The sequence below is a fragment of the Bos grunniens genome, chromosome 8 (assembly GCF_055505025.1).
Source record: "Bos grunniens cultivar Pamir isolate PY7600 chromosome 8, Bosgru_T2T1.0, whole genome shotgun sequence".
In the NCBI taxonomy this organism is placed as follows: Eukaryota; Metazoa; Chordata; class Mammalia; order Artiodactyla; family Bovidae; genus Bos; species Bos grunniens.
In genome coordinates, this window is record NC_141172.1 from 23,587,167 (window position 1) to 23,612,503 (window position 25,337).

General features: G+C 35.7%; 1 protein-coding gene and 1 pseudogene across 4 annotated transcripts in view; one reads left to right on the forward strand and one right to left on the reverse strand.

Moving 5' to 3' along the window:
• The window catches only part of DENND4C (DENN domain containing 4C), a 124,702-nt gene that overhangs the window by 76,321 nt on the left and 23,044 nt on the right, over nt 1-25,337 (reverse strand). For 3 of the 4 annotated variants that reach the window (XR_015169494.1, XM_086414950.1, XM_086414948.1), the window contains exons 2-8: nt 10,195-10,516; nt 8,794-9,046; nt 7,764-7,833; nt 5,708-5,877; nt 2,713-2,951; nt 1,874-1,940; nt 760-818 (exon numbers count right to left, since the gene is read on the reverse strand). Coding sequence is in view for 3 of the 4 variants with exons in the window: in XM_086414950.1 (XP_086271076.1) it covers nt 760-818; nt 1,874-1,940; nt 2,713-2,951; nt 5,708-5,877; nt 7,764-7,833; nt 8,794-9,046; nt 10,195-10,499 (1,163 nt within the window). In the remaining variant the exon portion in view is untranslated. Of the gene's footprint in view, nt 1-759; nt 819-1,873; nt 1,941-2,712; nt 2,952-5,707; nt 5,878-7,763; nt 7,834-8,793; nt 9,047-10,194; nt 10,517-19,364; nt 19,416-25,337 lie in introns of all 4 variants that reach the window. The other variant, XM_086414949.1, reaches the window with a different exon arrangement.
• Nucleotides 23,237-23,492, forward strand: LOC147366844 (cytochrome c oxidase subunit 6B1 pseudogene; annotated as a pseudogene).

The following is a 25,337-nucleotide window of genomic DNA, read 5'->3' on the forward strand; positions in this document are numbered from 1 at the left end:
CAAAGTTAATGAGATGGTGTAACAGAATGATTCAAATTCATCCTTCAAAAACAAAGAGGCATGTATCAGGAAAGATCTTCCTAAAGAACAGCTGTTTGAGCCGAGCTCAAAAGAAAGAAGGTAGGGGTGAAGGTAGGGGTTCGTGGGGAGACAACATTTGCAAAGTTCCTGAGGCAAGAAAAACCATCTGCCATGTTCAAGGAATTGAAATAAACATATTGTGACTAAAGCATAGGGAAGGAAGGGGTGAATACAGTAAGAGATTATGCCCGAAATAAAAATATTTGCATTCTCCCAACAATTTTATACTAGCATTCTCAAAAAGACACACTGCAATGTGAATAAAAAACTGAAGAACAAGAGCAAAAGGGTGCCAATTAAGAGGTTCATAATGAAATAGTTCAGGTAAAAGACCACGCGAAGCCTGGACTAGCAATGCAGACGAAGAGAAGCTAATAGATTCAAGACATTTTAGGAGGTAAAGTCAGTTCACCTGAAATATTTAGTAATAAACTGGATATGGGGACGGGAGATGAGAGGAAGAGGGAAATACTCCCTACATCCAATTTTTCAACTCTGAGTGTTTCATTTTTAAAATGGTGAATGACCCCTGCCATCCAACCAGCTATCAAACTTAGAAACATTAAGGCTATTCTCAGTTTGTAAAAACAGCACAGCTCTATTATACTAACTCTTAAAATATTTTAAAGCATTCTGATCCAAGTGAATAAATGTATTATTTTATATACTATTAATTACCTTAGTGGTAAAGGTGTAGAAACTGGTTGTGATAATATTAATGCATCATGGACTGATAGCTTAAAAAAAGAAAAAAAAAATGATAAATTAACGAAGCCAGTTTTAAAACCTAAATATTTATTATCAAGGGTAAAATGGAAAACTGTTTATTATGCAGACTGACACAGTTTTGGAACCATGTACTAAAATATAAAACAACAGTGTTTACTTAGAAGTATATAGTTCTTTAAAATTAAATGATCAAATCAAATGAATTTTGATTCAGTCAATTAAAATACACCTGTGTAAAAAAAGTAACTGCTTTTTAAAAGCCTTATATGTATTTACTCTATATTTGGCAACTACTTAATATGTATTAATACTTGCTGAACTAAAATACATTCAAGATTAACAATACCTGACTGGAATCCTATATAAGGTTGGTAACTATCTTAGAAAAAATGTTTAAACAGCTTGCCTCTATAGATCAGAGCTACTCAAAGTGCCAGTCTACAAACTATTATCGGTCTAGGAAGAAATAGTATATATAGAGAAAGTGATTTAGAAACCTTTATGGCAATTTGACATTGCTCTCATATCCAATTACATTATCAGTGAACTTGTGTCTTTGGACAGGGTATAGACCTGTTCATGTCTATACTGACTGTTTATGTCACAAGCTATATGCTTATATAGGTCTGCCATCACCTGGAAATAAAAAAGAAACTGGTCCTTTAACAAAGACAGTTTGAGTACTATTACAGACAACTTTACTTATGCCCTCCAACCATAACTGATTTCACATTTAATATTTATTAAGTCATTCTCATATTAAAAACTTGCCCTCAACGTAATTCTGGGTTTTATGTTATTAAAATCAGCTACATAAATTTAGGCCACAAATGGACCAGTGATGATGTCATGAACAAGTATTATAATTATTACAATTCTGTATACCCTAAATTCAAAAAAATAGTACAAAAGAGTATTCACTAAAGATACAAAATATAAAAATTCAAGGACTTAATGGATGCATCTTGCTCTGCCTCAAACCCAAAGGGCCACAGAGTCCACACTGCAATGACTGGAATGAATATATGCAGCGCTCCCCTCAAACATATTCTTTTTTTATTACCTGTACCAGGATTCTCGGTCTTTGAGGTGAAGGAAAAGGGATGTTTTGCATAAAATGTGAAATGTGCCTAGAAAAAAATTTTGAAATAAAGACAGTTACTTTTCTAAAATACTTCATGGATTTTACAGATCTTAAATATAATTTATCATCCCAGATTTGACAAAGCCATTTACCTAAAACTTAATAAACAAAAGTCAATGTGCCATTAGAAAAGATGTGACTTTAAAAAGACAGTGACTCCACATCTATTTTTCTGGCTCACAAAACATTTCCATGACAGAGAGATTTACAAATTGAAGGGAAAACATGTAGAGGTCAGTGAACACTAAAACCAAAACCTTACTTTAGTATCAAAGAAACTGAAAGTGAAGTCGCTCAGTCCTGTCCGACTCTTTTTGACCCCACGGACTGTAGCCTACCAGGCTCCTCCCATCCATGGGATTTTCCAGGCAAGAGTACTGGTACCTCACCCCTAACTTCTACATCCGTTTAGAGATTTTTTAACTTGAAATGGTCATTTGGGTTGGTTTGGGTATGTGTGCATCAACAGCTACTTTTCTCTTGGTTATTCGAGAATGAGCAGGAAGAACACACACAGTGCAACGTGTATGTTTCTTCCTTAGCTGAATTCTCACATTTTTATGTGATCATTCTCACCACCACTCCTCAGTTTTAAATTCGAAGTCAGGGATTCTGTGAAGAAGAGAGCAAGTAAAAAGTAGGATGATTGTGATTCTCCTTCCCTTTCAACTCTTTATGCTTAAAGTTAGGTAAACAATGAAATGTACATATATACATCCAATTTTTCCATCAGACACCCTTCAAATCATTATACATACTTCTCAATGGGAAGAGGATGTGGTCCAGACACAGAAAGTTTGTAGATAAACATGAGAAATTTTCTAAAAGCTTCAAAAAAAGGCCAGTGCGAGAGTAAACAAATGCATTTGTTCGAATTGATGGATTTAGAGACCATTTTTCTCTCCACAGGTGTCAACAGGCCCAGGTGCATAAGCTGTTTTTCTGTCAGAAGTTCTCGAGAGTAAGGCTCGTAAAACTGGATTGCAGCTCCATATACCTACAGAGTAAAAGAATTTCATGATAAAATTTGAGTGTTTTTTAAAACTTAATTTCTCTTTCTCTATTCCAAAAGAAATATTTGCTTAGAGTACATATGACAGATAAATGAAAAAAAAAAAATCTGAAGCACTGCTGATGGGAATATAAAATGGTTGCAGCTATGGTGGAAAACAGTTGGCAGCTCCTCCAAAAGTTAAACAATTACCATATGATTCACCTACGTATATACCCAAAACAATCGAAAGCAGGGACTCAAATATTTGTACACAGCATTATTCACAATAACCAAAAAAATGGAAACAACCCAAACGTCCACCAACAAATGAACAGATACACAAAATGTGGTACAGTCATCCTTCAGTATTCAAGGGTGGTTGATTCCAGAACCCCAGCGGACACCAAGATCCATGAATGCTCAAGTTCCTTATACAAAATGTATGAGTAGTACAATCAGCCCTCCAGATCCACAGGTTTGGCATCCATAGATACAGTGGGCTGACTGTATATACATTCATGAAAAGAAGGGAAGTGAAAAGCAAAGGGGAAAAGGAAAGATACACCAATTTGAATACAGTCATATACTCATATGTATTATTCATCCCTAACAAGGAATCAAATTCTGAAAAATATTGCAACATAGACAAACCTTGACAACATTATGCTAAGTGAAACAAGCCAGACACAGGAAGACAAATATTCTATGATTCCATTTACATACGCTACCTAGAATAGACAAACTGGTAGAGACAGATAGTAGAAAAGAGGGACATACGGTAGGATTAGAAGAAGCTTCTGTTTCAAGTGATGAAAAAGTTCTGAAAATGGATAAGTGATACTTTTATAAGTCTTGTAACTGAAAATAGATAAATGACACTTTAATAAATCTTCTAACACTCTATATATATGTGTGTAGGTATATACATGTGTATATATGCCATATTTATGTCTGTGTGAGTTATATCATATTTATCCTTTAATTTACAGATACAAACAACACTCTCGGATACAATTATTTCAAAGTCATCTCAAGGGTTTTTAACAAGCAATATGACAAAAGCATCTCAAAGAGGCTCTGTTGTTCTCTACTAGTCAAGGTATATTTGGTAATTCAAGTGTTTGAAGATCTTTAAAAATTCATTTATACTTACTGCTTTCAAAGTGAGAAACTATAAATGATTATTAAGCTAGAAAGTTAGCTTACTTGTAAGCAATCCAGTCAATGCAGTATTGGCCTTCATTCACTGAGTATTTTACTATGTTCCAGACACTGTGCTGGACACTTAACCTCATCTATCATCTTACAGTGGTTGAAAACATGACGGCTGCTCATGGACACAGATGCATTTTTGTTTGCTTCACAAAAGTCAGCCTCTGTCAGTTACACTTTTCAATAAAATTGTGTATTCTATCAAATATCCTATGAAAGGTTTCAATTTTTAAATTTCCACTGATCTGTAGTTTTATTTACTTTTTATTTCCTAATTGTTTTGCCATTTCTTTTTTATTTTAAATGATTATTCTTTGTCATTATTACTATTTACAACATGTTTTGAGTTTTTGGAACCTACAAATATACATGTGCTTTAGAGAATATATACATTCATTTCTCCTGGGATATGCTCGGGTGTGTAACTGTTGGGCCACAGAGTTCTCTCTTATCCTGTTGATAACGTAGAAGTTCTTTAAATATTCTGAATACAAGACCTTTGTGGAACACATACTGTATCACATTACTTTCTCCTTTTCCACCTTTTTTCCATTTTCACCTTCTTAATGGTACCTTTGAACGAACAGGTGTCCTTAACTTCAATAAGGTCCTATTATTCACCTTTTCTTTCATGGCTAGTGCTATGTCTCTCCTTTCTGGGGGCTTTCGTCTTTGGTATTCCATGGTTTTACTATAACATGAAAATAAGTGGTTCTACATATATATATATATATATATATTTTTTTTTTTTTTTTTTCTCCTTAAGATTCAGAGTACATCTTTCACCTGAAAACTCAATTTTTCATCAACCCTGGAAAACTCTCAATCAACCATTAGCTCTTAAAATGCTGCCTCTCCTCTTTCTAATCTCTCCTTCTGGATTATTAAGTATCTATTGGTCTTTTTGATTCTATTCTCTACACTTTAAAACTCTTTTTATGTTTTCCTGTGCCACGTTTGAGGTTAACTTATTTTCCACTTCATTAATTCTTCCTTCATGCATGACTTACCTGCTGTTTAAGCCACTGATTAAATTTTTAGTTTTAAGGATCATATTTTGCATTTCTAGACACTTCTTTTTCCAACTTGTCTACTCATTTTTCAAAATATCCTGTTCTTTCTTTAATGTGTTGAGCTTCTCTCTTAGGTGTTGAATATTTCCACTATATATTCAATTTATAAAATCTTTGATATTATCATTCTATCATTTCAATATCTTAAAGGTATAATCCAGGTCTGTGTCTTATTGATTCTTCCTATGATACCTATGTCTTCTATCTTTTATTAGAATCTCATCTTGAGTCCTGGGTTTTGGCTTTATCTCTCCAGAGACTTTATATTTGCTCCTAAGAACACTCAAGTGGTATTAGTATCTTGATTCCAATTTTCATGTTGACTTCTCACTTTGGGCATTCTAGTACAAAATTTAAATAAAAAATGTATTGTGTCTGAACAGGATCCTAACATTCAAATAAGACATCTCATATTAAACAGTCTGTGGATTAAAAACATGGGCAAAACTGGTTTAATAAAAGGAAAACATATACCTTTTCAGCAGAAGAACCTGTGAGAACAAAAGTTGAGAAAACTGGAAGTGGGTATTTGCTTTGAGGATCCCAACATTCAATAGTAGCTCCCATCGGAAGGCAGAAGAGAGGGACACATTCTGAGAGTGGAAATGACTCATAGTCCTCTTCTGGATATCTAAAAATTAAACCTTTTGGAGAAAGAAGATAATGATAATTTATTTATCCATTGATTCCTTATTTTATTTATTCTTTTTATTTTTCATTCTTTGGCTACACTGCACAACTTGTGGGATCTTAGTTCCCAGATCAGGGAATGAACCCAGGCCCACAGCAGTGCAAGTGCACAGTCCTAACCACTGGACTACCAGGCAACTCGACAATTTTTTTTTAAACTATTTAACTTTTAAATAGTTATTTTTAAATAGTTATTAATATGTAAAACATACTAATAGGATATTTTAATTGCAAATTTTATATGTGAAATATTTATGTGTGAAATTTCAAGATCAACTTTTCTCTTGCCATATCAGAAATGAGAATAACAAATTTAACATTTATTTTTACTCATGGACTTAGAGTTCATTAAAACACTAAAATGTATTAAATATACTAGTTAAAATTCTATTTAACAGAACCATTAATTTATTTTTCCTGCATACTTCCAACGTCTTAGAGAATGCAAGAAACATTCAGGGAAATTTACCAACTATAATAATAAACAACTCAGGGAAGGGACAGTATTGCCAAGGCAGCAGAAATTATCTTAGCCCCTAAACTTATTTTGAGAGAGCAGCAGTGTAAAATGAATGCAAGATGAAAAGTAAATGAGATAGAAACTCTTGCGACTAAGTATAAAGTATGAGAGATCAAGAAAGCAGGAGGAAAGGGGCACTCTGAGAAGCCTAACAAAGCCTCCTCAGAATTAAACAGCTACATGGTGTCTCTAATATCTCTAATATGCAGACACTTCTAGGTTAAACATTTGAAAATCAGTAGCTGAATTTTTAAGTCTAAATTCAGTCTCCAAAACTCATTATTCTAATATGTATGTCTTATATCAAATGCCTGAACAGTTTCACAAAACTTGTTTCTATAAGTTAATTCTGTAAGTTTAAGTGACACTAACACCTCAAAAAAAATTTTTTAAGGAAATCACATGTAATCAACACACTACAGCAATATCAACAGTATTACATTTTAAAGTGATACTGAAATTTATAACTGTCAGTTGCTGCCTTTATTTTCATATTATAAATTAAATGGTTTGATTCATTAATATGGATGTCTTTATGAGGACAATTAAGATTTCTCATATATGGATCTGCCTGACTTCTCTGAAGTAAAACCTTATTCCAAAAATTGTGCATGACAAAAAGTAATGACACTGCTTCTTTTCACCAAGAAGTATTCCAGTATCTCTTCTATTTACAGCTGGAGCATACCTGTATTTTCAGTTTTTATCCCACCATACCAGTGGGATGAAGAGGTCACACTTAAATCTTTACAGCCCTTGACACTTTACTGTGCAGTAAGAATGTGACGATAGATTTCTCAAACACTTCATGGCAGAAAAGGTTCTCAGGCCCTCCTCTCTTCCATATAGCTGATTCTTTGCAACAAGGGAAAAAGGAAGCAAGTCCACCTCTCATGGCAAGTAACATGTGGTTTCAAATCAGACACACAGAGATAAGAGAAGGAGATATATAAGAAGTAAAGATGCAGTCTGACACCTTTCTGATTATCAAAACATAAAAAGGTCAGAAAGTAAGCATTTTCCACTCAACTAGACTAACAGTTCGAATGTTTATTCCACAAACGCTTGTTTGGAATAAAATTTTCTGTTCAAATAACAGTGTATTTTTGTTGGTAAGGGGTAATATTAATATATCCTATAGTATGAATTTAAGAAAACTTATGTCTTTACATGCTAAAGTTATAATTAACTCAATTTATGAATAGATCAATTTCACAAACTGTATAAGGGAGCAAACACTGTCTCTTCTAACCAAATGTTAGTGTGTAACAATTCCTATAGTAATAGAAACCTTTTTTTTTTTTTTTCAAATTTACTTACCAGCTTTATATGCTATAGCATTAGAAGCAGGCACAGACTTCTTATAACACAGAAACACACTGGAACCCCACTGTAAAATATAAATTAGGTTTTAAAAAGACAAAAGTGTGAGTGAAAATCAATTGATTTTGTCAAATGTCTTCTAAAGATTTTGATTATTTCTTCAGGGAAGTCTATTTAAAACATGTTTATCAAACAGACTGTATAGTATACAATATAACAAAGCATGAAACTGAAAACACTAAAAAAAAAAAAGGAGTAGTAAAAAAACATTGCCACAAAAATTAAACTGATGTGAGGTTTGTTTCAAAAAGTTTAAAACTCTGTAATCATACAGAGGCTGCCTCTCTTTGAAAGAAAGAGCACAAAATGGAGTGGATGCTGAGCCCAATCTAGGGAAGACTGGGGCCACTAGATGCTATCAAGTCATTATCTCCAGAGTCAAACTGGTCTTGACTAAACAGCCTTGGGTGCATCGGTCAGCTCTGACTATATCATTTAGGCTTTCAGTTTGATTTAAAATATTTTTCAAAATAAACATAACTCAACATAAACACAACTCAGAATAAACGTAACTTTAGGGTCATCAAAAACTATAAATTCAATGCATATGTTGTATTTTTCTTTTTCACTACAACCCTTTTAAAATAAGCATGAAGACTACAATATCTAAGATAATTAAATAAACATAAGCAGTATCTCAACCCAGTCTCCCTGAAGTTGTCCTTGAAGACAACACTGAAACCCAAAAGCTAGTAAAATCTGTACATTAGTGTGATGTTTAGCACATACCAAGAAAAAAAAATCCCCTACTTTAAATATCTATTTTCTGGATGAAATTATTCTAAAACATCAGATCACTAATGATTTTTTAAGTTACAATGAACTATGAAAATTAGAAGGCTAAAATTTTTTTTTAAGTCATGAAAATATAAACTGAGAGTAAATAATAAGCCAAATGATAAACAGGAATCCAAAAAATTTTTCTTAATTTTCATATGAAATTTCGGAAATGAAACTTTATTCTTACCATTCCACAATTTAAGTTTTTATCAACTTTGCAGAAAGTATGGGGAGGGGTTTCTCCCTTACTGGTTACAATAACACAGATGTCAGTTACAGCCAAAGAATTCTGGGGCCGAATTAAAGGAGCCCTTCGATAAGTGATAAAGATTCTTTGTGAAGTAGTTGAACTATTGTTGACATTGGCACAGCGACCATAGGGTGTGGCTTGGATCACTTCGCATCCTGGAATAAGCCTTTCTTTCCCATCATATAAAACTCTGTATGGAAGGGAAGAAAAAAAACTGACATGTAAACTTATGTCAGGTTAACACTACTTTTTTCTCCTTGATAACAAAATACATTTTTCTTTTTGGTCTCCCCTGTTGTTTCCCAAAACTTAATTACAAACAAAAACTAAAATTATTACTTTGGGAATTATAAATCTCTTAGCTACTATGTTTTAACAGTTAGAACACAATTTCAAAAGTGTAAATAGGATCAAACAATTTCTTTGTTTGTTTTTTTATTGCTTATTATAAGAAACATGAAACAAAAAAGAGGCGCTACTCCAACCATCCTCAGGTCAATTCTTAGAAGTTTTATCTAATATTCAGATGTTTTCACAAAACTTACTTTCATAATTCTCCTCAAAATTTTCCCTTTAAAAATTCCTCAACTGAAACTATAAACACTGTTTAAAGAAATTACAGATGAGCTAATAAATAAAAAGGGCTTTCCCTGATGGCTCAGCAGTACAGAGCCTATAATGCAGGAAACACAAGGTTCAATCCCTGGGTTGGGATGAGCCCCAGGAGTAAGAAATGGCAACCCACTCTAGTACACCTGGGAAATACCGGGGACAGAGAAGCCTAGCAGGCTACAGTCCATGGGTTCACAAAGAATCGGACATGACTCAGCGATAATCAACAACAATAAATAAAACGTCATCTCATGGTCATGGATTAAGATGACTTAGTACTGGTTAGATATCAACTTTCTGCAAACAGATTTAAATGGTCAACATAATTATGATCTAAATCCTAGCTGCTGCTGCCTGCTTTTGTTAAATAAGTTCAGGGCTTCACAAACCCTCATCACATAACCTAACTAGCTCCTTAAAAATATACTTTCACTATAGCTTTTTGTTCTTTTATGTTTAATAAACTTACCTGATAAGTACAAACAAATGAAATCACATTTTAGGCTCTAATGCCTTCATTTCAATATTTTTTTGAAAGGAAATAATCTAATGACTCAGTTCAATGCAGAGAAATTCAGTAAGGATGGACAGAAGTACATATCTTACTACACTTGGTCTTGAAGTTAACAAATAATAACAGAACCATCAAGGATTTTAAATTTTCTATTCCTGTGCACCTTAAATAAATTGTATTCCCTTCACTACAGCAAAAGATAGTCACCATACCCAATGTCAGTAAGGGGTGGTTTCTCTCTCCCTCTCTTGTAACAGAGAAACAATTCTGGACTTTTCAGACTTCCATAGTTCAAGTTTGCCTGGAGACCTGATGGAGTGGCTTCAACACAGGTGTAACCTTCAGGTACTGTTTCCCCAGCTGATTTGTTAATAACTGCAATGTCTGTAATTGGAGCTTTAGGTCCAGTTGACTTAGTATCTAAACGATTTATTTCTTGATCCAGAAGAGTGGATGTATCAGTGAGACCTGCCACAACAAAGTAGTCCACCACTCTTGGCCCTTTGTTTTCTATCATGGCTGCTACTAGGTTTCCTGGAAGAGAGACAGAGAAAGAGAAAAAAAAAAATACATCGATTAAATGAAATGGCTTACCCTAACTCACTAAATTAAAATACTCCTGAGTTAATATTAACCAGCACACTTCCCAGTTGGATTTACAGTCAAACTGTAGTCACTCTGCAGAAGAAGCTTGTTATATAGCATTTAATCAGTTTTTACGTCCTACAAAGTAGAAGTTTACAGCACAAATTCATTTGTAAGACAACTATGATTCTATCATATGCCTAAGGCCCTGTTAAGGATAATCAAACTATCGGAAGTACGCCATGGTGCTTTCCTTTCAGCAAAATGCATACACACACACACATGAACAAAATGCATGCACACACAAATGAACAAAATGTACACAAACACACAAGAACAAAATGCATACCATTTTAAAAAATCATTCTAAGTTACAGAATTCCTAGAGCAAAACTTTACATTTAAACAAATGAACTGAGTTCATCATGAATTATTCAAGGTCTAACAGAAAAAAATAAAGATACTAGTAATAAATATAATTGGGCTTCCCTGGTGGCTCAGTGGTAAAGAACCTGCCTGCAACCCAAGAGACATGGGTTCAATCCCTGCGTGGGGAAGATTCCCTGGAAAAGTGAATGGCAACCCACTCCAGTGTTTTTGCCTAGAAAATCTCATGGATAGAGGAGCCATGAGGTCATAACGACTTGGACAGGACTTAGCAACTAAACAACAACAACAAAAAGCAATAAAAATAAACCAGTCTCTTAATCCAATCAGGAATATGCCCCTATAGGTAAAAAACTAAGTAAACACTGGGTAAACTAAGACTGTTTAAGTGTCAAAACTGAGTATGTTTAGGGGTCAAAACTAACTTATGTTTCAGTTCACTTCAGTCGCCCAGTCGTGTCCGACTCTTTGCGACCCCATGAATCGCAGCACACCAGGCCTCCCTGTCCATCACCAACTCCGGGAGTTCACTCAAACTCACGTCCATCGAGTCAGTGATGCCATCCAGCCATCTCATCCTCTGTCGTCCCCTTCTCCTCCTGCCCCTAATCCCTCCCAGCATCAGGGTCTTTTCCAATGAGTTAACTCTTTGCATGAGGTGGCCAAAGTATTGGAGTTTCAGCCTCAGCATCAGTCCTTCCAATCAGCACTCAGGACTGATCTCCTTTAGGATGGACTGGTTGGATCTCCTTGCAGTCCAAGGGACTCTCAAGAGTCTTCTCCAACAACACAATTCAAAAGCATCAATTCTTTAGCACTCAGCTTTCTTCACAGTCCAACTCTCACATCCATACATGACCACAGGAAAAACCATAGCCTTGACTAGACGGACCTTTGTTGGCAAAGTAATGTCTCTGCTTTTCAATATGCTATCTAGGTTGGTCATAACTTTCCTTCCAAGGAGTAAGCGTCTTTTAATTTCATGGCTGCAGTCACCATCTGCAGTGATTTTGGAGCCCCAAAAAATAAAGTGTGACACTGTTTCCCCATCTATTTGCCATGAAGTGATGGGACCAGGTGCCATGATCTTAGTTTTCTGAATGTTGAGCTTTAAGCCAACTTCTTTACTCTCCTCTTTCACTTTCATCAAGAGGCTTTTTAGTTCCTCTTCACTTTATGCCATAAGGGTGGTGTCATCTGCACATCTGAGGTTATTAGGGGTCATTAACTATTTCATATATAAATACCAGAGACAGCATAAAAAAAATAACCAAAGAAGACAAATTTATATAAAATACATATTAAAAGACACTTAGGTAATACATGGTAGAAATCTAGAGAATATGAATGCTGAGTCAAGATTTCTATTATCTTTAAACTCAGCAACACTAAAAATAAAGTATCTGAGATCTTAAATATTTCTATGGATTTCATGTGCTTCTTAAAAATACTTTGTTAAGGTATAATTTACATACAATAAAATGTACATATTTAAAGTGTACAATTTGCTAAGTTTTCACAAATGTATACACCCATGAAACCATATCACAATCAAGATAGAGAACACATTTATCAACATCCAAAATACTCCTGTACCCCTTAATCACCCCTCCCTCCCCAGGCAATGAGTGACCTGCTTTGTGTCATTATAGATTAGTTTCTAGAATCGATATACATCAAACCACTCAGTGTATTCTTTTTTGGTCTGGCTTCTTTCACGCATTTATGTAATTATTCTGAGATTCGTCCACATTACTGTTTATATCAACAGTTCATTCCTTTTTATTGCTGAGTAGTATTCCTCTGGCAGGCTACAGTCTGTGGGGTCAAAAAGAGTCGGACACGACTTAGCAACTAAAACAATTAACAACAATTCCATGTCTGAATATACCACAAGATGTTTATCCATTCACCTACATTAATAAACATACGGGCTATTTTCAGCTTGGAGCTATTATTTATATAAAGAAAGCTAACATGAAAACCCATGTACAAGCCTAACAGACATACGCTTTCATTTATCTTAGTCAAATTCTAAGATGGAATGAATGGATCACCTGGGAGGTATATGCAATTCTAAAGAGTGCCAAATCGTTTTCTAGAATGACTATATCATTTTACATTCCTATCACAGTATTTGAGAGTTCCAGTCATTCCACATCCTTTCCAACAGTCTAGAAGGTCAGTCTTTTTAATTTAGACTACATTCTATTATGCCTGTAGGGATACTTAGCTATAAATGTAATTTGCATCTTTCTAATAACTGGTGATGTTTACCACCTTTTCATGTGCTTATTCTCCATCTATATATTACCCTTTTCATGTATTATTGGATTCTACTTGCTAAAATTTTGTTTGAAATTTTACATTTGTTAATGAGGGATACCAGTCTATAGTTCTTTTTTCCCCCCCTTATACTGTCTTTAACTGATTTTGATATCAAGGTAATGTGATAGTACTGATGTTGAAGCTGAAACTCCAACAATTTGGCCACCTGATGCAAAGAGCTGACTCTTTTGAAAAGAGCCTGATGCTGGGAAATATTAGGGCAGGGGGAGAAGGGGACAACAGAGGATGAGATGGTTGGATGGCATCACCGACTCAATGGACATGAGTTTGGGTAAACTCCAGCAGTTGGTGATGGACAGGGAGGCCTGGTGAGCTGAAGTCCATGGGGTCGCAAAGAGTCGGACACGACTGAGCGACTGAACTGAACTGAATGTGATAATCTCACAGAATGACTTGGGAAAACTTTCTCCTTCAGTTTTCAAGAATTTGTATAGAATTGTTGTTAATTTTTTCCATCATCCAGGTCTAGAGTTTACTTTGAGAGTATACTGTAAACTCTAAATTCATTTCTTTTAACATGTAGGACAATTCAGGTTACCTATTTCTTCTTGAGTAAACTTTCATAGTTTGTGGTTTCATAGTTTGTACCAGTCTTAGTCCATTTAGGCTGCTATACCAGAATATCATAGATTGGGTGACTTATAAGTAACAAAAATTTATTTCTTGAAGATGGAAATTCAAGATCACTGGCAGATTCAGTGTCTAGTAATGGCTGGCTTCCTAAGTCACCAAAGGCTGTCTTTTCACTGTAACCTCTCAGGGTGGAAAGGAGCAAAGGATCTTCCTGGAGTCTCTTTGAGAAAGACACTAAAACCACTGATGAGGGTTGCATCTACATGACCAAAACACGTTCCAAAGCCCTACTTCCATATACTATCACATTGGGGGTTACATTTTAACATAATAATTGGGGGGACTTCCCAGTGGTCCAGTGGTTAAGAATTTGCCTTCCAATGCAGGGGACGCAGGTTCAATTCCTCGTCTGGGAACTAAGATCCCATGAGCTGCAGGATAGCGGAGCAACGAAACTGTCAGGCCGCAAGCAAGACCCAATGCAGCCAAAAATTAAAATAAATAAATGAATAAATGAAGAATTGGGAGAGGGCATATGGCCAGGAATTTGTCCATTTCATCTAAGTTGTGTAATTTACTTGTATAAAGTTTTTCATAATATCCCCTTATTCTTTTAGTATCTGTAGAATATGTAGTGATGCCACATTTCTCATTTTTGACAGTCATATTTCTCATTTATGATATCAATCAAGTCTGTGCCTTCTTTTTATCCTGGTCAGTCTGGCTAGAAAATTGTCAATTTTATTTTTCTTCTCTAAGAACCAGCTTTCAGTTTCACTGGTTCTTCTCTTTCTTGCTTGTCTATTTCATTGATTTCTATTTTGAACTTTATAACTTTCTTTCCTCTGTTTATGTAGACTTTAATTTGCTCTATTTCTAGTTTCTTAAGGTCAGAGCTGAGGTCACTGAGATCTTTCTTTTCTAATGTATGAATTCAGAGCTAAAATGTTCCTCTTCCAATATTGTCTTTGTGGCATCTCACAAACTCAGTTATGTCTTCTTCTTATTCAGTTCAACATATTTTTAAATTTCTCTTTCTCATTTTCTTTGACCAATGGGCTACATACAGTATGCTTTTCAGTTTCCAAATTTTGTACCTGGAAATTTTCCAAGAATCTTTCGGTTATTGATTTCTAACTTAAATATACTATGCTTGGAGGATATACTACATATGACTTGCAGTCTTTTATTTTTATTGAGATTAGTTTTACAGCTAAGAATATAGTCTCTTTGATAAATACAATGTACATTTTTGTGGAATGTATGTTCTATTTTTGCTGGAGAGAGGCCAAGAAGGTTATTAGTGTTATTCAAATCTATATATCCTTCCTAATTTTCTGCCTACTTGTTTAATTATTAACACAGTGTTACTGAAATCTGACTATAATTATACATCTATTGATGTCTCTCCTTTTAGTTCTATCAGTTTTTGCTTCATGTAATTTAAAGCTCTGCAGAGATAACTATCTAGAATTACTATGTCCTTTTGATGAACTGACCCCTTTCTCATTATGAAATGATATGCTTTATCTCTGGCAAAAATTAGTCTCTATTAACAAAAACTTTTGAAAAGTATTAAAATATTTATTAAAACTTAGATATACAGTTAAATTAGACTTCATTTTCCAACTATAGCCAAGATACCCTTTCAGAATCAATTTCATTTCACCTTACTATTTAGAATGGCATACATTTTAATAAATAAATATTCATAATATCAACAAAATATTCAGTTCAGTTCAGTCGCTCAGTCATGTCGAACTCTATGCAACCCCATGAAATCGCAGCATGCCAGGCCTCCCTGTCCATCACCAACTCCTGGAGTTTACTCAAACTCATGTCCAGTGAGTCAGTGATGCCATCCAGCCATCTCATCCTCTGTCGTCCCCTACTCCTCCTGCCCCCAATCCCTCCCAGCACCAGGGTATTTTCCAATGAGTCAACTCTTCGCATGAGGTGGCCAAAGTACTGGAGTTTCAGCTTTAGCATCAGTCCTTTCAATGAACACCCAGGACTGATCTACTTTAGGATGGACTGGTTAGATTTACAAGGCTAAATATAGCTTACAAAATTCCTGTCACTGAAATAAAAAGATTTTTTAAATGTTCAAAAATATCTGTATTCCCTGGTATTCCAAACCACAGAGAATGAAAAATGAACATTGTTTAAACCACAATGAAACTAAAGTATTATCAAAGTTATCTGCTACAATTAAGGCCTTAGTGATTCCATATAAAAAGTATTATCAACATCAGTTACGCTGGCTGAATCATGGAATTACAAAATCAAAAAGTAACTCGTTTCAGATAAAGTCTGCTTCTTTTTAAGAAAATAAAGCAATATAATTCCCCACTGTTGCACCTGCAACTGACAGTTTTGTAAGGAAGAAGGGATATAAAGAAAGGCTGAAAACAGAAATGCTTTAAAGGAGTCATGGAAGATATGAGCTGCCAGAACTAGAGAGAGAACACAGGCAGCCACTACTGGTCAAAGTCATCTAACTACTGCTAAACGGACTTGGTAAACCAGAACTTCCTTCTTGTCTTTTCAAGAGAAAACAGAAATAATTCAGATTCCGCCCCCCATCACCACACGCCTCCAATATTCCAGGGCAGAGCTCTTGTGACCAAACCATGTGTCATCTACCTCCCATGCCAAGTGTGAGTGCCTGGGCTGTAGAGAGCCCAGATAGTTCCTTTCCAACTGTACCCTGACTGCACATAGTTGAGCACTGGAATAATACAAATTTTTATTTAAATCACCAAGTTTTAATGTCAGCCACTATACTATAAATATAGTATTTATACTATACTATTTGTATAGTATAAATACTATACAAATAAAATGCAGGCTATATTCCCTCTAAAGATTAAATATCTATAAAAGAACAATTTCTAAATTTCATTTTAAATTCTGACCTGGTTAGACACCCAACTTCTTAATGAAATTTATGTGAGCCAGTGAACCTAACTGTATATCAAACTGATAATGTAATCACATAGAAGAGAATGAAAAAGGAGAACTAATCCAAGTAAGTTTTGGACAATTTAACATGAAGAACTGAAAATAAATCTTAACCTTTACTTAGAAGGCTTGTTTTTTTAATACTGGTATATTTGTAGCAATTCTGAAATTATTCAATATGTACTCTACGATTGCATAATTGTTGGAAGCCAGAGTTTTTGCTATGAGAAAAGGGAAATATAACTAAGGGATGGGATAAGACAAGTAAGAATCTCTATTGAGAATGGAATTAAGAGGTATCAGTACAAAGTCACAATTTAAAATATATATACACCGAAGCAGAAATCTTTTATTAATGTAAAAATTAGTCAAATTAAAATAAAATTTGGATTTCAATTAACAACGATGTAACGATATTGATGTCTTAGTTTTGAAAAATGTACAGTGGTAATACAATATGTCAGCCATAGAGTACTATGTACAATGTACTCCAGTACTCTTGCCTGGAAAATCTCACGGACGGAGGAGCCTGGTAGGCTGCAGTCCATGGGGTCGCCAAGAGTCGGACGCGACTGAGCGACTTCACTTTCACTTTTCACTTTCATGCATTGGAGAAGGAAACAGCGGCCCACTCCAGTGTTCTTGCCTGGAGAATCCCAGGGACGGGGGAGCCTGGTGGGCTGCCGTCTATGGGGTCGCACAGAGTCGGACACCACTGAAGTGACTTAGCAGCAGCAATAGCACAGGAACTCTCTGTGCTATTTTTTCAACCTTTCTATAAACCTAAAATAATTCAAAAATAAAAATTTTTCAATACATGTGTGTGAACATTTATTGATTACAAAAAATGGTAACAGTCCAAATGTCCATTAACTGATAAAGAGATAAATAAAATGTAGTATATTCATACAATGAACTATTGTTCAGCAATAAAAAGAAATTAAGTACTAATACATGCCACAACATGGATGAACCCTGAAAACATGCTAAGTGGAAGAAGTCAGTCACAAAAGACCGATAGTTAGATTCCACTTATATGATGCAGCACAGGCAAATCGATAGAAAAAGTGGTTGGCTGCTCGGCCTGAGGGTGAGGGGAAATAGGGAATGACTGATAATGGGTAGGGGGTTTCTTTGAGGTAATAAAAATGTTCTAAAATTGTTTGTGGTGATAGCATTAAAAATCAGTAAATTATATATTTTAAACCAATGAACTGTGTGGTGTATAAATTACAGCTCAATAAAACTATAAAATACGTATGTGTGAGTCAGTGTATCTCCTCCTCCTCTCTGCTATTAAAAAAAACAAACGCAGAAGCTGTGTCACTCCACCAGCAACAAACAAGCCCAGCACCTAAATCTTTGTTTCTTTAAGACACTTCCAGTCAAGAGATACTAGAGCTCCTTGGGGAAATGGCCAATTCCAAGGCAGGAATTGTTATTTAAAAAAAAAAAAAAAGCAATTTAAAAAAATTGTATTTAAAAAAAAAACATAACACAGGATATACCTAGAACATTTATACAATGGAGGAAAAGAGCACTGCTCAAACACTAATGGGGATTCTATCAAAAGGGGACTGAAACTGCTTGAAGAGTCTCCCACTGGCCAATCTGGGAACAAATTTAGCATCAAAATGAGTGACAGTAATGGACTAACAAAACACTGACTTTAGTCCACACTGCTGATATTATAAAATAAATGAATAAAAGTGAAAGCAGCAAAGGAAGACTCTTCAAAACAGAATACAACGTAATAAACACATAAGAAATGATTAAAAGCCATTTTACAAGCATCACAGTATTCAGATTCAAGTAAGAATCACCAAATGGATGCTCAAACGATTGGATAAAAAGTGGTCAAGATGGCAGAATAGAAAGACCTTGAGTTTACCTCCTCCCAAGTGAAGTTAAAGTGAAAGTTGCAGAGTCATGTCCAACTCTTTAGGACCCCATGGATACACAGTCCATGGAATTCTCCAGGCCAGAATACTGGAGTGGGTGGCTGTTCCCTTCTCCAAGGGATCTTGCCAACCCAGGGATCGAACCCTGGTTTCCTGCATTGCAGGCGTATTCTTTACCAGCTGAACCACCAAGGGAGCCCACCTCCTCCCAAGGGCACACCAAAATTACAACTGTTTACAGAGTAACATTGGTAAGATCTGAAAACTAGCAGAAAAGATGTTCTACAACTGAAAACACAAAGTAACAAAGAAACAAATAAGAGGGGTAGAGACAGGATATGGTAGAGAACCACACCTCCAGGTGGGAACCACAAACAGGATAATTACAAATGCAGAAGTAACTCCCCAAGGTGCCCCACATCAGGCTCCCTAGCCCAGAGACTGTAACCAGGAAGATGAGCTCCTACAATGTTTGGCTGTGAGGGCCAGTGGGGCTTACTTTCAGGAAAGTCAAAGGACTCTAGGAAATAAAGACTCAACTCTTAAAAGGGTACACTCAAAATCTCATACACTGAGAACCAGAGCATAAGCAGTAATTTGAAAGAAACCTGGGTTAGACCCACCTGCTAATCTTGGAGAATCTCCGGAACAGCAGGAGGCAACTGGAGCTTACCCTGTGGACACACACAGACAGATACTGGCAGCAACCATTTTGGGAGCTCATACACCATGAACACACTGGGGCTGGCAAATGTCATTTTGGAATCTTCTAACTTATTTTTATTAGCACTGGGACCTGTCCCAGCGCACCAGTCTGTCAGTGCCAGTACTGGGACACCTCAAGCCGTGCGGCTACCCAGGCCCTACCAACCTGTGGCCCAGCTGGCTTAAGACAGCCACCCCATCTGCCTCAGGACCCAGCTACTTTCACCAAGGGCTCAAGACCCAGTATTTTTACAAGAAATGCTAAAGAGACTTCTCTAATGTGGAAAATAAAAGGTTACTAGAAAAATAAATGTTACAAAAGGAAAAATCTCATTGATAAAGGCAAATATAAAGGTAGCAAATCAACTACTTACAAAGCTAGTAGGAAGATTAAAAGACCAATGTAGTAAAATCATCTACATCTGCAGTAAGTTGTTTAGGGATACAGAAAACAAAAAAATATATGATGTCAAGAAGAAATTAAAATATAGCAATCAAAAATCTATGATAATGTAGGAAAAGCAGTTCTAAGAAGGAAGCTTACAGAGACACAAACCTACCTCAGAAAACAAGAAAAATCTCAAGTAAATAACCTAAACTTATAGCTAAAGGAATCAGGAAAAAAAAGAAAAATAAATAAAGGAAGAAGAGCAATCAAACCCAAAGTTAGTAGAAGAAAAGAAATTATAAAGATCAGAGAAGAAATTAAATAGAGGCTATAAAACAAAACAAAACAAAACAGAAAAGATCAGTGAAACTAAGAACTGATTCTTTGAAAAGATAACCAGTACTGATAAACATTTAGCCAGACACATCATGAAAAAAAAGGGCCCAAATAATATTGAAAATGAAAGGAAGACGTTACAACCCACACCACAGAAAAAAAAATTATCATGAGAGATTACTATGAAAAATCATATGACAATAAAATGGACAACCTAGAAGAAATGGACAAATTCACCTTCTCAAACTATTTCAAGGAACTGCAGAACAACAAGCACTTCCAAACTCGTTCTACGAGGCCAGAATCACCCCACACCAAAACCAGAAAGTATCACACACACACACACAAATACAGGCCAGCCAATATCATTGTAAATACAGATGTAAAAATCCTCAACAAAATATTAGCAAACCAAATTCAATAATGCATTAAATGGATCATACATCATAATCAAGTGGGATTTATTCCTGAGATACAAGGATGGTTCAAGATACACAATCAACATAATACACCACATTAACAAATCATACTCAATAGTGAAAAGCTGAAAGCATTTCCTCTAAGATCAGGAAAAAGACAAGGATATCCACTTCTTAACCATTTTTATTAAACATAGTATTGAAAGTTCCAGCCATAGGAAATCAGAGAAACAGAAGGGGAATCCAATTTGGAAAGGAAGAAATAAAATTCACTGTTTGCAGAAGACATGATACTATACATAGAAAATCCTAAAGAGGGAATTCCCTGGTGGTCCAGTGTTTAGAACTCCACCCTTTCATGGCTGAGGACATGGGTTCAATAGTTTCCCTGGTTGGGGAATTAAGATCCCACAAGCCACACAGTGTGGCTAAAAGACAAAAAAAAACAAAGGGACGGGGTGGGGGTCGGGGGGACACTTCCCTGGTTGCTCAGTGGTAAAGAATTCACCCGCCAGTGCAGGAGTCATGGGTTCAATTCCTGGTCCAGAGAGATCCCACATGCCATGGGACAACTAAACTCATTTGCCACAACTATTAAGCCTGTGGTCTAGAATCCAGGAATGACAACTACTGAGCCCACATGCAGCAATTACTGAGGCCCAAGCACCCTAGAATCCTTGCTCTGCAACAAGAGAAGCCACTGCAATGAGAAGCCCACACACTGCAATGAAGAGTAGCCCCCACTCTCCACAACTAGAGAAAAGCCCACAAAGCAACAAAGACCTAGCACAGCCATATAAAAAAGCAATGAGAACTCATCAATGAATTTGGCAAAACTGCAGAATACAAAATGAATATACAGAAATTGCTGCATTTCTATACATTAACAACTAACGATCAGAAAGAGAAATTAAGAACATATTTACAGTTGCATCAAAAACAAATATCTAGGAATAAATCCAACTAAGGAAATGTAAGATCTGTATTTGGAAAACTGATGAAAGAAACTGAAGACAAAACAAACAGATGGAAAGATATACCATGCTCATGGACTAGATGAACTAATGTACTATCCAAGGCAATCTAGGGATTCATCTAGTCTCTATCAAAATATCAACGGCAAATTTCACAGAACTAGAACAAGTAATTCTAAAATTTGTATGCAAACACAAAAAAATCCAAATAGCCAAAACAATCTTGAGAAAGGAGGACAAAGCTAAAGGTACCACGTGAGCTGATTTCAAACTACACTACAAAGCTAGTGATGAAAACAGTATGGCACCGGCACAAACACAGATATATAGATCAATAAAATAGAATGAAGTGTGCCAAAACTAATCCATTTTTATGGGCAATTAATCAACGACAAAGGAGTCAAGAATATACAGTGGAGAAAACACAGCCTCTTCAATAAACGGCGTTAGGAAACTAGAAAGTTACATGCAAAAGAAACAAACTCAACTACTTTCTCACAGCATGTACAAAAGTAAGTTTGAAATGCATTAAAGACAAATATAAAACCTGAAACCATAAAACTTCTAGAATAAAATATAGGCAGTACACTATTTAACAACAGTCTTGGTAATATTGTTTTAGATATATCTCCTCAGGCAAGGAAACAAAATAAACAATTGGGCCTGCATCAAACCAAAAAGCTTTTGCATAGGAAACAATCAAGAAGACAAAAAGACCAGCTATTTAATGGGAAACTGGTATGGAAAACAATATGGAGATTTCTCAAAAAATTAAAAATAAAACTATCATAACAATCCAGCAATTCTACTCCTGGGTATTTATTGGAAGAAAACAAAAGCACTGATTCAAATAGATAGATATGAATTTCCCTGGTGGTCTAGTGGTTAAGAATTCTCCTGCCAATGCAGCAGACATGGGTTCAATCCTTGGTCTGAGAAAATTCCACACGCCACAGGGCAACTGAGCCTGTGCACTGACTGCAACCAAGACTCAAAACAGCCAAATATATAAATTTTAAAAAAGAATGGCAATAGGTATCACAAAGCAGCAAAACATATATGCTTAATGCATTTCAGTCTCATTCACAGTCTAGTTAATGATAGCTTATAAAAAATTCTATTAAGTTCATTTGACTACTAAATACACAGTGGAAATAATAACAAATTAAAAGGAAGAGAAGTAAACACACTATCAGATCAAAAAATTAAAGCTGTCAAGGAGTGAGGGAAATGGTTTATGAAACAGAAGATGACCTAAAGGCATAGTTAATTAGATCCCAAATTGTAAGAGTTCCACACACCTCATATACATCTACAGGGTATCACAGTTTTACAAATGCTCTACAGCACTTATAATCCTGTCATCTACTTATAATGGAAAGGTTAACTTACATTCTTTTCTCACTTTTATCTATTTACTAAATACTAAAATCATATATACTAAAATTCCATATAATCCTTAAAAAAAGAAATCTAACTTCTATTTTGTTTTATTAGCCAACTTCCAAGCTAGTACCACCCACAGTTAATTCTAACAGTTCTGCATGTTTTTTGATCTGGTAGATAAACTCCCTCTTCACCTTTTTTAAAAACTTTTCTGTTTTAAAAACTTGACTGGCGTCTTTGGTGAGGATCACATAGTGGCTTCAGGGGTATCTTTAGGAGCCAGCACTATGGCAGAAAACATCAAAATAAAAATCAAAAACTACCAGCCTGCTCCTTTTAACAGCCGCTTCTCCAGCCAGAACCAGACCAGGAACTGCTGGCAGAACTGGACTTCCACAGCTATGAGAAGGCAATGTCTGCTAAAGGGGGTGATGTCCCCATGTGTGAATGATATCAGTGTGTGTACAGTCCCTCCACCCTATATCCCAGCTATCAGCCTGGGATGATCGCCAGGCAGAAGGCACGTTTCCTGGGAAGATCTGAACTGGCTCCTCCTCACCTCTTCTGTCCTCCCCCCTTCTCAGGGCAATGAAGGGGCACCTGGGGTGATCCCCACCCTGGGATCTTGAATCATGGCTTAACTAAGAATAAATACTCACTGGAAAAGTGAAAAAAATTCCAGGTTTATTCATCCAAGCTTCTCAAGTTTTGGGAGGAAGAAAGTAGAGACCTTTGTTAGGAACAGGTCTAAAACTCAGATTTAAGGAAAACAAGCATCCTTACATTAAGTTCTCCAGTCAAGTGAGTATGGTATGGCTTTCCTTTTTATTCAGCTCTTTTTTGTTCCTGTTAAGCCTGTAAGTAAAGTCTCATGATTTTCTCCATCCATGTCCTCCAGATTGTTTGTTAAGATTATTCATAATTATTTTACAGTTTTGTGGCTAACGGGAAGGAGCTTTTATGTTTGCCAAACAATCACTGCTGGTATATTAACAACCTATGATTGAGTCTCAGTCCTTGTTCTAAATGAGGGGAATTAAAGCAATGAAAATACAAAAGACCACATCTTTATGGCACTTATACTACAGTTGGAAAATATTCAGTAAACAAGTATAGACTTATAAATAATTTCAGAAAGCAAACATGCTATGAATAAAAAATAAAGCAAAATAGAATAAGAAAATTATATTGAAGTGCTTATATGAAGTGCTTATATTGAAGTGCTTTTTACAGTACAATCAAGGAAGATCTCTTTGAAGAAATAAGGAAGTAAAATCTGAGCAGAGGTTGAAGTAACAGGAAAGAGTAAATCATATGATGATAGAAAACACTGCAAGGAAAAAGAAATAAAAAATAAAAGCCTGAGGGCAGGTCAATACCTTGATCTTTGAGGAACAGCAAGAAGGAGATGGCTCTGGAACTTAGGGAGTACTGAAAGAGGAGGTCAGTGAAAGGGAAATCATAAAGCACCTTTCAAGTTAAGTAAAGTCTTTAGATTTTACTCTAAGTGTGCTGGGAAGCGACTAGCAGCCTCCAGATAAGGGTGATGTGCTATTATTTATGTCTTTTAAAAAAATCACAGCAGCTGCTGTACACAGAGAATAGAGCAGAAGCAGGGAAAGCAGTTAGAAGGTAACTTCAGCAGTCCAGAAAGAGATAATAATGACTTACATTATGGAAAGGAATGATGAGATATGGCAGGATTTGAGATACAGTTTAAAGGTAAAACTGCTACTGATAAACTGGAGGTAAGAAGCAAAACAGAGACTAAGGACAACCAGTCTGTGGCCTAACTGAGTGGGTGAATGGTTGATGCCATATACTGAGAGTCTGAAAAAAGAGTAAGTTTGAGTAAATAAACCCAAATTCTGTATCAGACAAGTTAAGTTTCAGATGCCTACTAAAACATACAAAGAGAGAAGGCAGTCCAACACAGTGTGGAGTTTGATAAAAATATCAAGGCTACAGTCAGCAGTGAACTGATGATACTAACAATCACAATATTAAGTATGATATCTATATTGATGTAGAAAAGGTACAAAGCCTAAGCCTAGGGCATTCCAACTTTTGAGGTAAGGGAAGAGAAGCTAGAAAACACAACTGACTGAGAAGGAACTGCCATAAATCAGAAAAGAATCAGGATGATATGGCACCCAGAAAACCAAGTGAGATTATTCCAAAAACAGTGACTGATCAACCATGTCAAATGTTGATGAGAGGCAGAGTAGCTTTAAGACTGAGAACACTGACTAAAGCGGGTTTAGTTGATGAAGACGGAGAAGAGTCAGCCTCAAGCAAGTTGGAGAGAAAATGCAAAGAAAGAAAATAGGGACAATACGACCAAGTTTTTTCAACAAATTTTGCTATAAATGAAACAAAAAGGGGTGT